General features: G+C 36.6%; 1 protein-coding gene across 9 annotated transcripts in view; it reads left to right on the top strand.

Moving 5' to 3' along the window:
* Positions 1–14,316, top strand: part of ALMS1 (ALMS1 centrosome and basal body associated protein) — a 190,704-nt gene that overhangs the window by 112,934 nt on the left and 63,454 nt on the right. For 8 of the 9 annotated variants that reach the window (XM_044925773.2, XM_006045931.4, XM_006045930.4 and 5 more), the window contains 2 exons: positions 6,571–6,812; positions 12,961–13,086. In XM_044925773.2, coding sequence (XP_044781708.2) covers positions 6,571–6,812; positions 12,961–13,086 — 368 coding nt within the window. The remainder of the gene's footprint in view (positions 1–6,570; positions 6,813–12,960; positions 13,087–14,316) is intronic. The other variant, XM_044925771.2, reaches the window with a different exon arrangement.

The raw sequence follows: 14,316 nt of genomic DNA, 5'->3' as shown, positions 1-14,316 counted from the left end.
CAGAGAAAAAAAAATCACAGATTTGCCTTACGCTCTTGAGACCGCACCTCCTGTAGTGGAAGAGGAGGGTTTCCCTCTGTTAGAATTTTCAGCTCCCGTCACTGCTGGGATTGCTGCCACCATGTAGTCACTTGAGTGCTTGAGATTACTAGAAAGAGAGAAAAGAAAAGGGGATCTTCACATTATTTCCAGTTCCACTTCTCATGTCCGAATAGAAGGCTTCTTCTGGAGGTCTTTCTGTCTGTACCAATGTCCACTTCTAAGTGTCAGACTAGAGTTCAGGTCATTAGATACCAAAGGGAACTTCTCTGTTTTACTGGTACTTCAGATGTACCAGTAAATCAAATTGCCAGCTCCTACTATTTCTCAAAAGTCTTCTAATAACTGCTCCATGTAGTCCATCTCAGTTTTGTAGCTTCACTTAGTAGAAGAGACAGAATGATTGATTATACAAAACTGGAACTGACTATCATTTTCTGTTCTCAGTAACAGCATATGCAAATTCCATTGCTAACACTTGGTATTTCCAGTTATTTTTTATTTTGGCCATTCTAAATGTGGATGTGAAATGATATGTTATTGTGGTTTTAATTTGTTTTTCCCTGATGACACATGATGTTGAGTATTGTTTCTGTGCTTGGCCATTTTTATCTTTATGAAGTATCTGTTCACTCTTATACGTTGGATTGTGTCGTGATTTTAAGAATATTTAACATATTCAAGATAACAGATCCTCTGTATTGCAAATATTTTCTCACAGAATGAGGTTTGATTTTCATTTTCTTACTGGTGGCTTCATGAGGACAAAGTTTTAATTTTTATGAAATCAAGTTTGTTAATTTTTCTTTTTCTATACTGTGTAAGTTGAAAGTGAAAGTGAAGTTGCTTAGTCATGTCTGACTCTTTGCGACCGCATGGACTGTAGCCTACTAGACTTCTCTGTCCATGGGGTTTTCCAGGCAAGAATACTGGAGTGGGTTGCCATGTGTACAATATAGTGATTCACCATTTTAAAGGTTATACTTCATTTATTATAGTTATTATAAAATATTAACCATATTCCTTGTGTTGTACATTATATCCTTGTAGCTTATTCTATGCATAACAGTTTGTGCCACTTTACCCTCTACTCCTATCTTGCCCTTCCTTCCCCACTGGTGACTACTAGGCTGTTTTCTGTATCTGCTAGTCTGTTTCTTTTTCGTTATATTCACTAGTTTGTTGTATTTTTTAGATTCCACATATAATTGATAATCATATGACATTTTTTCTCTCAGTCTCTTTTTTTTTTTAAATTTTATTTTATTTTTAAACTTTACATAAGTCTCTTATTTCACTTAATATCATAGCCCCCAGTCCATCCATGTTGTTGAAAGTGGCAAAATTTCATTCTTTTTTTATGGCTGAGTATTTTATTGTATATATAAATGTATATACAATATCCTCTTTATCTATTCATCTGCTGATGGACACCCAGTTTCTCTTTTATGGTTGGTACTTTTTTGTGTCTTGTCTAAGAATGATGCCTAAGCCAGTATTATGAAATTTTCTCCTACATTTCTTCTAGAAATGAAAATAGTTTTAGCTTTATTTTTTTATGTCTTTCATCTGTATCAAATTAATTTCTGTACATACTGTAGTTTACATAATTCAGGACCATTTTCTTTTACTGGATATTCCAACACCATCATTGAAATAATTATTTATTTCCTTATTGAAGTAGTTGGCACCTCTATCAAAAATCAGTTGACCTTTTATATGGGGGTTTATTTTTAAGTTTCCACTCTGTTCCTTTGAACTATTTATCTTTGCAGCCGTACCATGATGTTTTTGTTATTGTAGCTTTATAGTGTCTTGAAATCAGATTATGTCCTCTAACCTTATTTTATTTTCAACATTATTTTTTTCTACTTTAGGTTCTGTGCAGTTCCATATAAATTTTAGAATAGTCCTCTCAGTTTCTTCAAAAATCCTCCTGGGATTTTGTTATATTGAATTGACTCTGTAGTCAAATTAATTTCTGTACATACTGTAGTTTACATAATTCAGGACCATTTTCTTTTACTGGATATTCCAGCACCATCATTGAAATAATTATTCTCCCCTTCCTCCCTCCCCGCCACTGACTTGATATCTCTCAGTAAGATGTTGTAATTTTTATTGCGTAGGCTTTCACATTTTTCATTAAATTTGTTCCTCAGTATTTTATGTTTTATGATAATTTTGTATATAGTATTTTAGATTTTGTATTTTCTAGTTATTTGTTTTTTGTATATACAAATGCTGTTAATCCAATTTGTTGGTGCTAACCAATTAATTTTAATTTCTTACTAATTGGGTCAGAGCCTCTTTACTTAGGGATAATTTAGGCTGAGCTTTCCAAATTTGGTGGCATGTTGAGTGCAGTACTTTAACAATATTGTCTTTCCAGATTTGAAATAGCTTACCTGGAATTCCATCACCTCCACTAACTTTGTTCATAGTAATACTTCCTAAGGCCCAGTTGACTTCAAACTGCAGGATATCTGGCTGTAGGTGAATGACCACACCATCGTGGTTATCCAGGTCATTAAGACCTTTTTTTAACAGTTCTGTGTATTCTTGCCACCTCTTCTTAATATCTTTCACTTCTGTTAGGTCCATACTGTTCTGTCCTTTATTGTGCCCATCTTTGCATAAAATTCTCCTTTGGTATCTCTAATTTTCTTGAAGGAGGTCTGTAGTCTTTCCCATTCTGTTTTTTCCCCTCTATTTCTTTGCATTGTTCACTGAAGAAGACTTTCTTATCTCTCCTTGCTATTCTTTGAAACTCTGCATTCAGATGAGTATATCTTTCCCTTTCTCCTTTGCTCCTCTTCTTTTCTCAGCTATTTGTAAGGCCTCCTCAGACAACCATTTTGCCTTATTAAGTTTCTTTTCTTGGGGATGGTTTTGGTCGCCACCTACATACAGTGTTGCTGCTGCTAAGTCACTTCAGTCGTGTCCGACTCTGTGCGACGCCATAGACGGCAGCCCACCAGGCTCCCCCGTCCCTGGGATTCTCCAGGCAAGAACACTGGAGTGGGTTGCCATTTCCTTCTCCAATGCATGAAAGTGGGACGACCCAGAGGGATGGTATGGGGAGGGAGGTGGGAGGAGGGTTCAGGATGGGGAACACATGTATACCTGTGGCGGATTCATTTTGATATTTGGCAAAACTAACACAATTATGTAAAGTTTAAAAAAAAAAAAAAAGAAAAGAAAAGTGAAAGTGAAGTCACTCAGTCGTGTCCAGCCCTTCGCGACCCCATGGACTGCAGCCTACCAAGCCCCTCCGTCCATGGGATTTTCCAGGCAAGAGTACTGGAGTGGGGTGCCATTTCCCTCTCCGACATACAGTGTTACGAACCTCCATTATAGTTCTTCAGGCATTCTGTCTTATCAGATCTAATCCCTTGAATCTATTTGTCACTTCCACTATGGGAAGGAAAGGGAAGGGATCCCTGTACATAAGAGATTTGATTTAGATTATACATGAATGGCCTAATGGTTTTCCCTACTTCTGTTTAAGTCTGAATTTTGCAAAAGGAGCTCATGATCTGAGCCACAGTCATCTCCTGGTCTTGGATTTGTCACTTTTGAAATTTCTTTCTCTCAGGCATTAGTTATTTAGTTTCCTGGCTTATGTAGGTTCAAAACCTGGCAAATGTCTTGTGGAAGAGGCCTAACGTTTGTCACAAGCCCCTTTATCTAGTGGGATTTCTGTTTCATTAGTTCTATGACTGTGCAGGGAATTTCACTCAGCTTTCTTGACTCAGTCCCCCATCAGCCTGACTTTGTTTTCTGCTAGATTTTACTCCATTGTGCCATAGTATATTTTTAAAAATTAAAAAGCCAACATTTATGTATTACTACTAACTATATATTACTATTACTACTAACTAAAATTCAATTTGTTAAAAAAAAAATGCTGTATCTTCAAGGTGCAATAAAGTTAAGTGCAATAGAATGAGGTGTACCTGTATGTCATAACTGGAAGTGGAAATCCTATTCAGACCACCTTTAATTTCTCTCTGTGATATATCAATAGTTTTCTGTTTAGTGTTCTTATATCTTTTTTATACTTAGGTATTTGATATTTTGATGATAATGTATATTGCATATCTTTTGGTTTTTAATTGTATAACTTTTCAGATACCAAAGAATATAGGGGAATTCTTAAGTTTGTTCTCTTATCTGGTAACTCTTCTGAAAACTTAACATATTCTACAAGTTATCAATAGATTGTTTTAGATTTTCTGTATCCCTGATTGTATCAAATATGAAAAGTGACAGTATTATTTCTTCCTTTCCTATCCTTATATGTCTGATTTCTTTTTCCTGCTAATGCCATTTAAGACTTTTACTAACATACTGAATAGAGAAGGTAAGAGTTGGCATCCTTATTTTGTTTCTAATGCTACAGTGGACATTCTTCACATTTCACTATAAATAGGATCGTGGCGCTAAAGTTTTTTGTAGTTTCCCTTTGCTACAAGTTTTTAATCATACGTAATTATTGAATTTCATCAAATGTTTTATCTGACTATATTGATATGATCATGCAAATTTTCTCCTTTTGATGTGGTGAATCATATTGGTTGATATTTGAATGTTAACTTACCTTGCACTTCTGGAGTAAACCAGCTTGGTAGGAATTCATTCACACACACACAGACATTCACTCACTCACTGTGCATTTGGTTGTCTAACATTTTAGGATTCTTGCTTCTGTATACATAAGGGAGATGGGCCTACTTTCTTTTCTCATAATTGTTCTTTTAATTAGTGACTAGTAGACAAAGGATAGAGATTTAAAAGCTCTTCTGGTTTTGTGATATAGCCATTACATCAATATGATACAATACAGCATTACTCCTTTTTTGCGGGGCGGGGCTGTGCTGGGTCTTTGTTTCTGTGTGGGGCCTTTCTCTCATTCGGTGCTTGGGCTTGTCGTTGTAGTGGCTTCTTTTGCAGGCTCACTAGTTGTGGCTTGAGGGCTCTAGAGTACAGGCTCAATAGTTGTGGCATAGGCCCAGTCACCCTACTCTTTGTGGAATCCTCCCAGTTCAAGGATTGAACACATGTCCCCTGAAGTGGCAGGAGGATTCTTAACCACTGGCCCACCAGGGAAATCCAGTATTACTCCATTTTTAAAAAATAAATATTTTTTATTTTCAAGTAATTTAAAATCTGTAGAAAAGATACAAACATAATACAGTTAACTCCTCTCCAAGTTTTTCCTACTGTTAGTTAACCTCTTTACCATAGTATATTTTTAAAAATTAAAAAAGCCAACATTTATATATTACTAGTAACTAAACTTCAGACGCTTTTTAGATTTCACTAGTGTTCCATTGGTGACCTTTTCCTGTTCCTAACATACTGGACCCAATCCAGTATATCTGATTGTATTTAGTTAGTCGTCATGTCTCCTTAGTCTTCTCTGCTCTATGACAGATCCTCATTCCTTCCGTGTTTTTCATGATTTTGACAGTCTTGAGGAATATTGGTCTGACATTTTGTAGAGTTCTTCTCAATCTGAATTTGGCTGATGTTTTTCTCATGATTAGACTGTAGTTCTGGGATTTGGCAAGAACACCATAGGTGAATTCTCACCACATCATAACAGAGAATATGTAATGTCCACATTGTATCACTGGTGATGTGAACCATCGTCACTTGGATAACATGGTGTTTGCCAGGTTTCTCCACTGTGAAGTTACTTTTTCTCCCGTTTTTGCTCTCTTCTTTGGAACTCAGTGAACTCAGGACTGGACTTAAGGAGAAGATTTAACTTCACCTCCTTGGGGAGGAGGTTAATGGCAAGAGGGGCTTACCTACATATGGGGTTTTTCTATTAGCATGATTTGTCTTATCCCTCCTATTGTTTACTTGTTTATACAGTCATTTATTTACTCCATTATGTCTTAATGTGTATTCTTTATAATCTTTATACATAATTGCAACCTTAAAAACCTCTAGTTCCCCCACTGACATATAAATTTTTTCAGAAAGATTTTATTTCTTGTTTGTTTTTATATACTCTATGTGTTTAGCATACTCCTTTCCCTAGTGGCTCAGACGGTAAAGCGTCTGTCTGCAATGCAGGAGACCTGGGTTTGATCCCTGGGTTGGGAAGATCCCCTGGAGAAGGAAATGGCAGCCCACTCCAGTATTCTTCCCTGGAAAATCCCATGGATCATGGAGCCTGGTAGGCTACCATCCATGGGGTCACAGAGTCAGACACGACTGAGCAACTTCACTTTCACTTCCCAGTAATTTTATTTTTGAATGGATATATTTTCACTTCAACTGAAAAGGACCTTGTCCTTAGTAAATAGCATTGTGAATTGAAAATAAAAGTTGGTTTTAAAATAAATTTGATCACAGTGTAATAAGTATCTAAAAAAGCAAAGGGTACTGCAGAAATAACTTAACCATTGGAGTCTGATGTGTCTCCACAAAATATTGAAGCGATGTTTGGAAAGAAATAACGATTTGTGATAAGCCAAGGATATGACCTGTTGTGCCCTTTCTCTTTTTTTTCAGATCACCAGAGGAGATTAAGTCCCCGTTTTCTCCCTTCTCTGGAAAATTGTCATCTGATGCAGTCACTCAGATAACAACAGAAAGTCCAGGTAAAGCCACGTTTTCATCTGAAATTTTTGTTAATGCTGAAGATCGTGGACATGAAATTCCAGAGCTCAATACACAGAAGTCGGGCAATGTTCCTGTCAAGTTCGCTTCATCATCTTCAGTTCAACAGATTACTGTTCCTCATGGTACAGATGGTAAGAGAATATGATTGCATTCTAGGTCATATTATCAACTTTCATGTGTAAAGAAATTTCTTGATTGAGTCTTTCTAGTTAGAAAACCTGATTTTCATTTTAATCATTAGGCTGTACATGATTATATCGTTTGTTTTTCATAGCCATGAGGAGGATATAGTTTATTATGTTTTTATTTCTATTCCATTGGAGTTAACAACCTATGTGAAACGCATACTACTTGTGGTTGACATATTTTCATCTCATAATACTTGTCATAAGGTGCAAGTAGTTCCTGAAAGCTGAAAAACTGCAGAGGTTCAATTTAAGAGAGGCAGGCGAATGATTTGGCTTTTTTTTTTTTTTTTAGCTATCATTTCGTATAATATATTAAACAGATTTTGTAAACACAATACCAGTCTATTTCTTGCTCATGAAATATTGACCAGGGACCCAGGTTGGCTATGACCCTGCTGTCTTTAAAACATGGAACCATGAATTCACCATCATAGTCAACTGGAAGGGATGGAAAACATGGAGGTGCACATGTGGGAGGCTCTTATGGGCTGGGCCTAGAAGTGGCCCATATCACTTTCCACTGACGAGGGTTAGTTTAAGTGTGCTTTCCAGGATGAAGAAGAAATGAGATTTGGTGAACATCTAGCAATCTCTACCATAGGGTCTACATTTAGGGTGTTTGTATGCTATCTTGACAGTGATATTTTGATAGTACTTATACTGTGTAACATTCAAAATTTTAGCAAGCTATTTTCTTTTTCAAACAAGTAACTGGAAAATTAAGTTCCCATTCTTCCTCTAAATAAAAGTGGAAGCTTTAAATTACTAATTTTAAAGTATCCAGTAACTTGTACAAATCTATTCAAAATAAATTTTAAGTTTCCCTACTTGTGCAAAAAGTGTATGTGTCTGTAGATAAAGATGGGATATGCTTTAAATATATAAAGAAAATTGCTTTGTTCTGAATTTAAATTGCACTAAATTTAATTTGAATAAATACATTTATATGTTGAGATAGTTATATTTCTCATACATTTTTATTGTAATATAAAAATATACCCCAAAAATGTGTAGTCTAGTAAATCTTTAACATGTCAGTTACCTGTTGCCACCATTATACCATGTAAGAACCTCGAAAATCTCAGAGCTTTATAGCAAACATTTGCTTTTCTCACTCATGGGCTTACTAGTCAGTTGAAGTTTGGCATCAGGATGCAAAAATGCTTTGGGTCTGTTCTACATGCCTTGTTCTGAAAGCCAGGGTACTCTTGGCTGTGTTCTCTTGTTGGTGGCAGAAGCACAAGAGAGGATATCCAACTATGAAAGTGTATTTTATACCTCTTCTGACATCAAATGGATCAGTCTATATAGAGGCCACAGTTTATATAGTTTTACATACAGGTACTTGGGAGAAAAGACTGCTTTAAAAGGTAAATATTGTTTGGTTTACCAATAAAACATTAACTCTGTGGATTTAAAAGTAAAATTTTCAAAAATATTTTAAAGTATACAGAATAATAAGTTAAATTTATGATTGAGTGTCCACTGCTCTGAATTAAATTAAGGGTAATATGCTGTATGTCTACATTTAATTCCATTTTCAAGTTTTTTGAAGAAGTAAATTTTATAGTTGAACTTTCTTTACCATTCTCCAGTCCTTTTTTTCTCTTCCAGGAGCAATTATTATTTGCTGTATAGTGGCTTCTTCCCCCATAGATAGGCAGTTCACACTTTAAGACTTTTGCGTCCATACATATAAACTTGTTGACAATTCAAAAACTCACTTCTCTCTCTTAGAATTCTCCATCTTCACATGATAGCCATTCTTGCTCTAGGTCCACTGTAATTCTGCCCAAATGTTATTGTCCATTTTCTGCTAACTTTGAACTAAATTTACATACACTGACAGAAGAAGAAAACTAATAAATCAATATTCCTACAGTGATGACTACAGCATGTCCAAATAGAAGTGAAGGCTATAGCCTATTTTTTCTGTTATTTAAGTTCTTCCATCCTCTGAACATCTCTTTGTTCCCCTTGAATTCAGCCAGGTTCTCATTAGCTGGGTATTTGCTTGTTGCAGTGGTACAAGTATTCTTAAGTAGGCTAAGACTTCACTAGCCCTGCACATAAAAGTTTAAAATAATTTTTGTTAATTTCTATGACCAAGCTTGGTAAAGTGATCCGCTTGTTATTAGCCAGACTCCTATTGACTGTCTTTTTTTTAAGGTAACCTTATTTCTCCTTGATAGTTAAGGTCAGTCATAGTTTAGTCAACATTGTGACCCCCTATTGCCTGCTAATGTCACTATTTCAGTGACATAAAGAATGTAAAATGGATAGATGGCTCCTGTCTCTTGATAGAATTGCCCCTCCCTAATTTCTAAGATCTTCCATCTAACAAAGCACAGTCACAGAGATGGAAAGGAAAAGATTTTAAAGGCTTCTACCTTTTTTCCTGAATATATGCATTCTGTCTGTGGGATAGAAGTATCAGAACCATATATGGCTCTGAGCATGTGCCAGATTCTGTAAGCTAGCATTCCAGCCTCAGAAAGTGATACCCACCAGCTTGTGCCACAACGGTTTTCAGTGAATTGTTCACTCACTTTTTTTTTTTTTGAGTTTACCATAGTTGTGGGTGATCAGACTTGTGATGAAAAGAGTGAATTCCTTTAGGCATCAGCGTTTTGTCTCATTTCCTTCACTCTGAAGTCAGTTTCTTGGTTGGAAGCAGGGTACTAGTAATATGGATTTCATATCAAATCATCAGAATGATGGAGTGGTAATTCCAAGTAATATAAAAGTTATTGTTGTGTCCAGAGTCAGGGAATTCTCATTCCTGGGGCTATCAGACTCTGTCTCGAGTATCACTTCTTGGCCTTTTGGCTAAGATCAAGTGATTTTTATAAACTAGACATGTGTAACTAGGAGTCCATCTAGAGGTGATGACAGGATACAAGGGAAAATCATGATCTGTAAGGATAAACTGAAGAAGCTGGTCTCTTTGATCAAAGGTGATAGCTGTGTACAAAATTCTGTTCACATATGTGATACAACCCCATAATATATTCAGACATAACCTGAACAAGAATTTTATACGACCTTTGTGTAGGGATGGGGCTTCCCTGATAGTTCAATTGGTAAACAATCCACCTGCAATGCAGGAGACCCCGGTTCAATTCCTGGGTCGGGAATATCTGCTGGAGAAGGGATAGGCTACCCACTCCAGTATTCTTGTGCTTCCCTTGTGGCTCAGTTGGTAAAGAATCTGCCTGCGATGCTGGGGACCTGGGTTTGATCCCTGGGTTGGGAAGATCCCCTGGAGAAGGGAAACGCTACCCACTCCAGGATTCTGGCCTGGAGAATTCCATGGATTCTATCTCATGGACTATTCTGTATAGTCCATGGAGTCGTGAAGAGTCGGACACGACTGAGCGACTTTCACTTTCACGTTCACTTTCACTGTGTAGGGATAGAAAAGAAAGGACCAGTAGACTAAAAGAAGGGATGAAATATTTCTAAATAGTAAAACTGAATATTGTAAAAATGTCATTTATTCCCAAATGAATTTGTACTCTTAACATAATTCTACTCAAATTCTAGCAAAATTGTTGTTTTGTACTTGTTTAATTGATCTTAAATTTTATCATGGAGAATAACAAAGAAAATTCTGAAAAAGAAGAGTAACGAAGAGGATAAATTTTAGCAGTAGCTAATGGAGTGTTTTAATGGGATGCCTAGAAGTTGCACACATTATTCTCACACTTGACTTATGGGCCCAGATGTAGTCATATGTCCATACATGGCTACAGGGGACATTGGGAAATGTAATGTACAGATGGACAGTATGTACCCAGCCTAATATTAAGATCTTGTTACAGAGGGGACTTCCCAGGTGTTGCAGTGGTAAAGAATCTGCCTACAATGCAGGCGATGGTGGTGGGGAGTGGGGGGTGTGGTTTCAGTCCCTGGATCAGGAAGATCCTGGGGGAAGGAAGTGGCAACCCACTCCAGTATGCTTGCCTGGACAATCCCACGGACATAGGAGCTTGATGGGCTACAGTCAATGGGGTTACAAAGAATTGGATGTGACTGACCATACATGCACGCTGTTACAGAGGACTTCCATGGTGGTCCAGTGGTTGAGAGTTTACCTGCTGATACAGGGGACATGAGCCTCTTGATGAAAGTGAAAGAGGAGAGTGAAAAAGTTGGCTTAAAGCTCAACATTCAGAAAACGAAGATCATGGCATCCGGGCCCATCACTTCATGGCAAATAGATGGGGAAACAGTGGCTGACTTTATTTTTCTGGGCTCCAAAATCACTGTAGATGGTGATTACAGCCATGAAATTAAAAGACACTTACTCCTTGGAAGGAAAGTTATGACCAACCTAGACAGCATATTAAAAATCAGAGACATTCCTTTGTTGACAAAGGTCCGTCTAGTCAAGGCTGTGGTTTTTCCAGTGGTCATGTATGGATGTGAGAGTTGGACTATAAAGAAAGCTGAGTGCCAAAGAACTGATGCTTTTGAACTGTGGTGTTGGAGAAGACTCTTGAGTGTCCCTTGGACTGCAAGGAGATCCAACCAGTCCATCCTAAAGGAGATCAGTCCTGGGTGTTCATTGAAAGGACTGATGTTGAAGCTGAAACTCCGATACTTTGGTCATCTGATGTGAAGGGCTGACTCATTTGAAAAGACCCTGGTGTTGGGAAAGATTGAGGGCAGAGGAGAAGGGGACGACAGAGGATGAGATGGTTGGATGGCATCACCGACTCAATGGACATGGGTTTGGTTGGACTCCTGGAGTTGGTGATGGACAGGGAAGCCTGACGTGCTGCGGTTTATGGGGTCGCAAAGAGTCTGGCACGACTGAGCAACTGAACTGAACTGAACTGAACAGGGGACATGGGTCTGATCCCCAATCTGGGAAGATCCCACATGTCTTAGGGCATCTAAGCCCATGAGCTGCAACTACTGAATCCAGGTGCCTAGAGCCCACACACCATGACGAAAACGTAGCCTCCATTCACTGCAACTAGAGAAAGCCTGCGAGTAGCAAAAAAGACCCGGCATAGCCATTAATTAATTGATTCATTTTTTAAAAAGATGCTGTTATAGAATCAGGGTTTCTACCACATCTTGAAAGAAAAGTATATAGAAAAAGACTTCATCCTCTATAATAATCAAATTATTATACTGTTGCAGACATTTTAGAAAGAATTTTAGAAGTTTATAATAAAACAACTTTATAAATGACATACTTTTTAACTCTGAAATCAGAAAATCTATGTGATACGGGACAGCAGGGGAGAATAGGTATGCTATAAACAGAAAGTCTTTTTTTTTTTTTTTCACAGAATTCTCAATTATTGAAAATTTAGTTAACCCCTAATTTTTAACATTAGGAGAAGGGTTAAATACACTTAATTTGTAGTATAATGATTTTTTTTAAATGTGAAGCTGTGAAATAAAATGAAAATTGTATTAATGTAAAGTGGAAAAGCTGAAGTCCAACTTCAGCTTCAGTTTACATAGTTGTGCACAACTATGTAAACAAATACAGAGGAAAGACATGTAGGAAGTACATTAAAATGTTAGTAATAGCTATCTTTGATAGTAGAACTTTGTCTTTTTTACTTTTGTGTATTTTTTTAATATTGAGAATTTATACTTTTATAATAGAAAACTTTTAGTTTGAAAATCTGCCACATATAATAGAATTAGATTTATTTCCTATGACTCTAGAGGCAGAACCTCCAAAGTTGAGGGTTTAAGAGTAGGGGTTAAGAGTGACCAGGTTTGCGTTCAGTATAAGGTAAAGTGTTTCTTAGTTAGAGAAATATATTTGAATAGATTGCTATATATTGGAATAGATGCTAAAACCACTCTATTTAGACCGCATGCTGCTGTAGTTTCTCCAGTACTTCCTATCTTCCTCAGCATTTTCTAATTTTTTATATCACTAATAATTTATTAAAATACTAGATGATTTACTTATTTAGTATGCTAATTGTATACTGTTTATCTCTTTATAGAATTCTAGTTCATGAATATATCCCAAGAATCTTGAAGGGTACTTAATGTTTATTCAGTTAGTTAATAAATGTTTTCTTAATAATTATTCTGATCTTTATCTCCTTAGGCCAGCCTTTACTATTGCCATATAAGCCTTCTGGTAGTACGAAGATGTACTATGTTCCACAATTAACACAGATTCCTTCGTCTCTGGATTCCAAATCAGACACCACCATTGAGAGCTCACACTCAGGTATAACATGTGAAATCTCATTGCTATTTAGTTTTTAAGTGAAATATAGAACTATTTTTGATCAGTCTGTGGTTCAGATAGGTGTCAGATATATTGTGTACACTCAAACATTTAATAAATATTTCAAGAAAACTGTGTGAACAGTTACATGTTTTGGTTAGTGGATTCCATCTAGGACAAAGGTTTCCAAGTTTTGTCTGTTCACAGTGACCTTAGTTTTTGGTTGAGTGATCTTTTTCCCCATCATCATGTAGATGTGAGTCATCAACAGCATAGAATTACAAGAAGTATTTTTTTCAAATACTAAGCTATTGTGTTATTAGCACATAAAAATACTGTTTTGATCTAGCAACTTAAGAAGCAAAAATATTAGGGTTTTTTTTTTTTTGTTTTGTGTTTGAAAGAAAAGATTTTACTGTGTTCGTAAATACCCATAATTACCTACTGATGAGATACGTGCAGCTATCGGGCACTGTAAACTTTCTCAAACCATGAGATGAAATGGGACGCAACCACTCTCCTTCACTATTTTTGTTACAGAAACTGTCAAAAACCCAACTCTGCAAAGATACAACAGAGTTGAAAGGAATGTAATAACAGTATCTAATGTTGAAACATTTAGGTGCTAGTTTTTGTATGTGCTGTGTATGTGCTGTGTGTGCTGAGTTTCTTGTGACCCTATGGACTGTAGCCTGCCAGGCTCCTCTGTCCATGGGATTTGGTTATTTGTAGTGTACACCAGATATTAAGTATCACTATTTCCCTAGGATTTTAAAATATCCCACAGGACTTCTTTGAGATCACCACAAGAGAACTGTAGATTTAGAAAGTGAATAGCACCCCATGGAAGAGCTCAATAAACAATTTCTGTGGAAAATTATAAGATACAGATACTGAGTTGGTAGGATGTGGGGTTTTGATTGTTGGGATAACATATTAATTGGTCCACAGGAGATGATTTGATTCAGTTTAAGTATGAATTGTTCATGATTGGTCAGTAGACATCTTTATGTGTGTAAAAATTAAAAAGAAAGTAGTTGTCCCTGGTGTTACACAGATTTGATTTTAAGAAAACCAAACTAGTGTCTAATGGTAACTGAGGTAAAACCCCTGTTACTGCTGCTTCTGACTTCCCAATGTGATGCCAATGTTAGGATTGATTGTTAAGCCTATAACCAAGATCTGGAAAGAATTTTTCACTACTTTCATGGCTATGATTTTAAAAAGACA

Source organism: Bubalus bubalis, chromosome 12, assembly GCF_019923935.1.
Source record: "Bubalus bubalis isolate 160015118507 breed Murrah chromosome 12, NDDB_SH_1, whole genome shotgun sequence".
In the NCBI taxonomy this organism is placed as follows: domain Eukaryota; kingdom Metazoa; phylum Chordata; class Mammalia; order Artiodactyla; family Bovidae; genus Bubalus; species Bubalus bubalis.
Note: the sequence above shows the minus strand (reverse complement) of the source record. Positions and strands in the feature narration are given on the sequence as shown.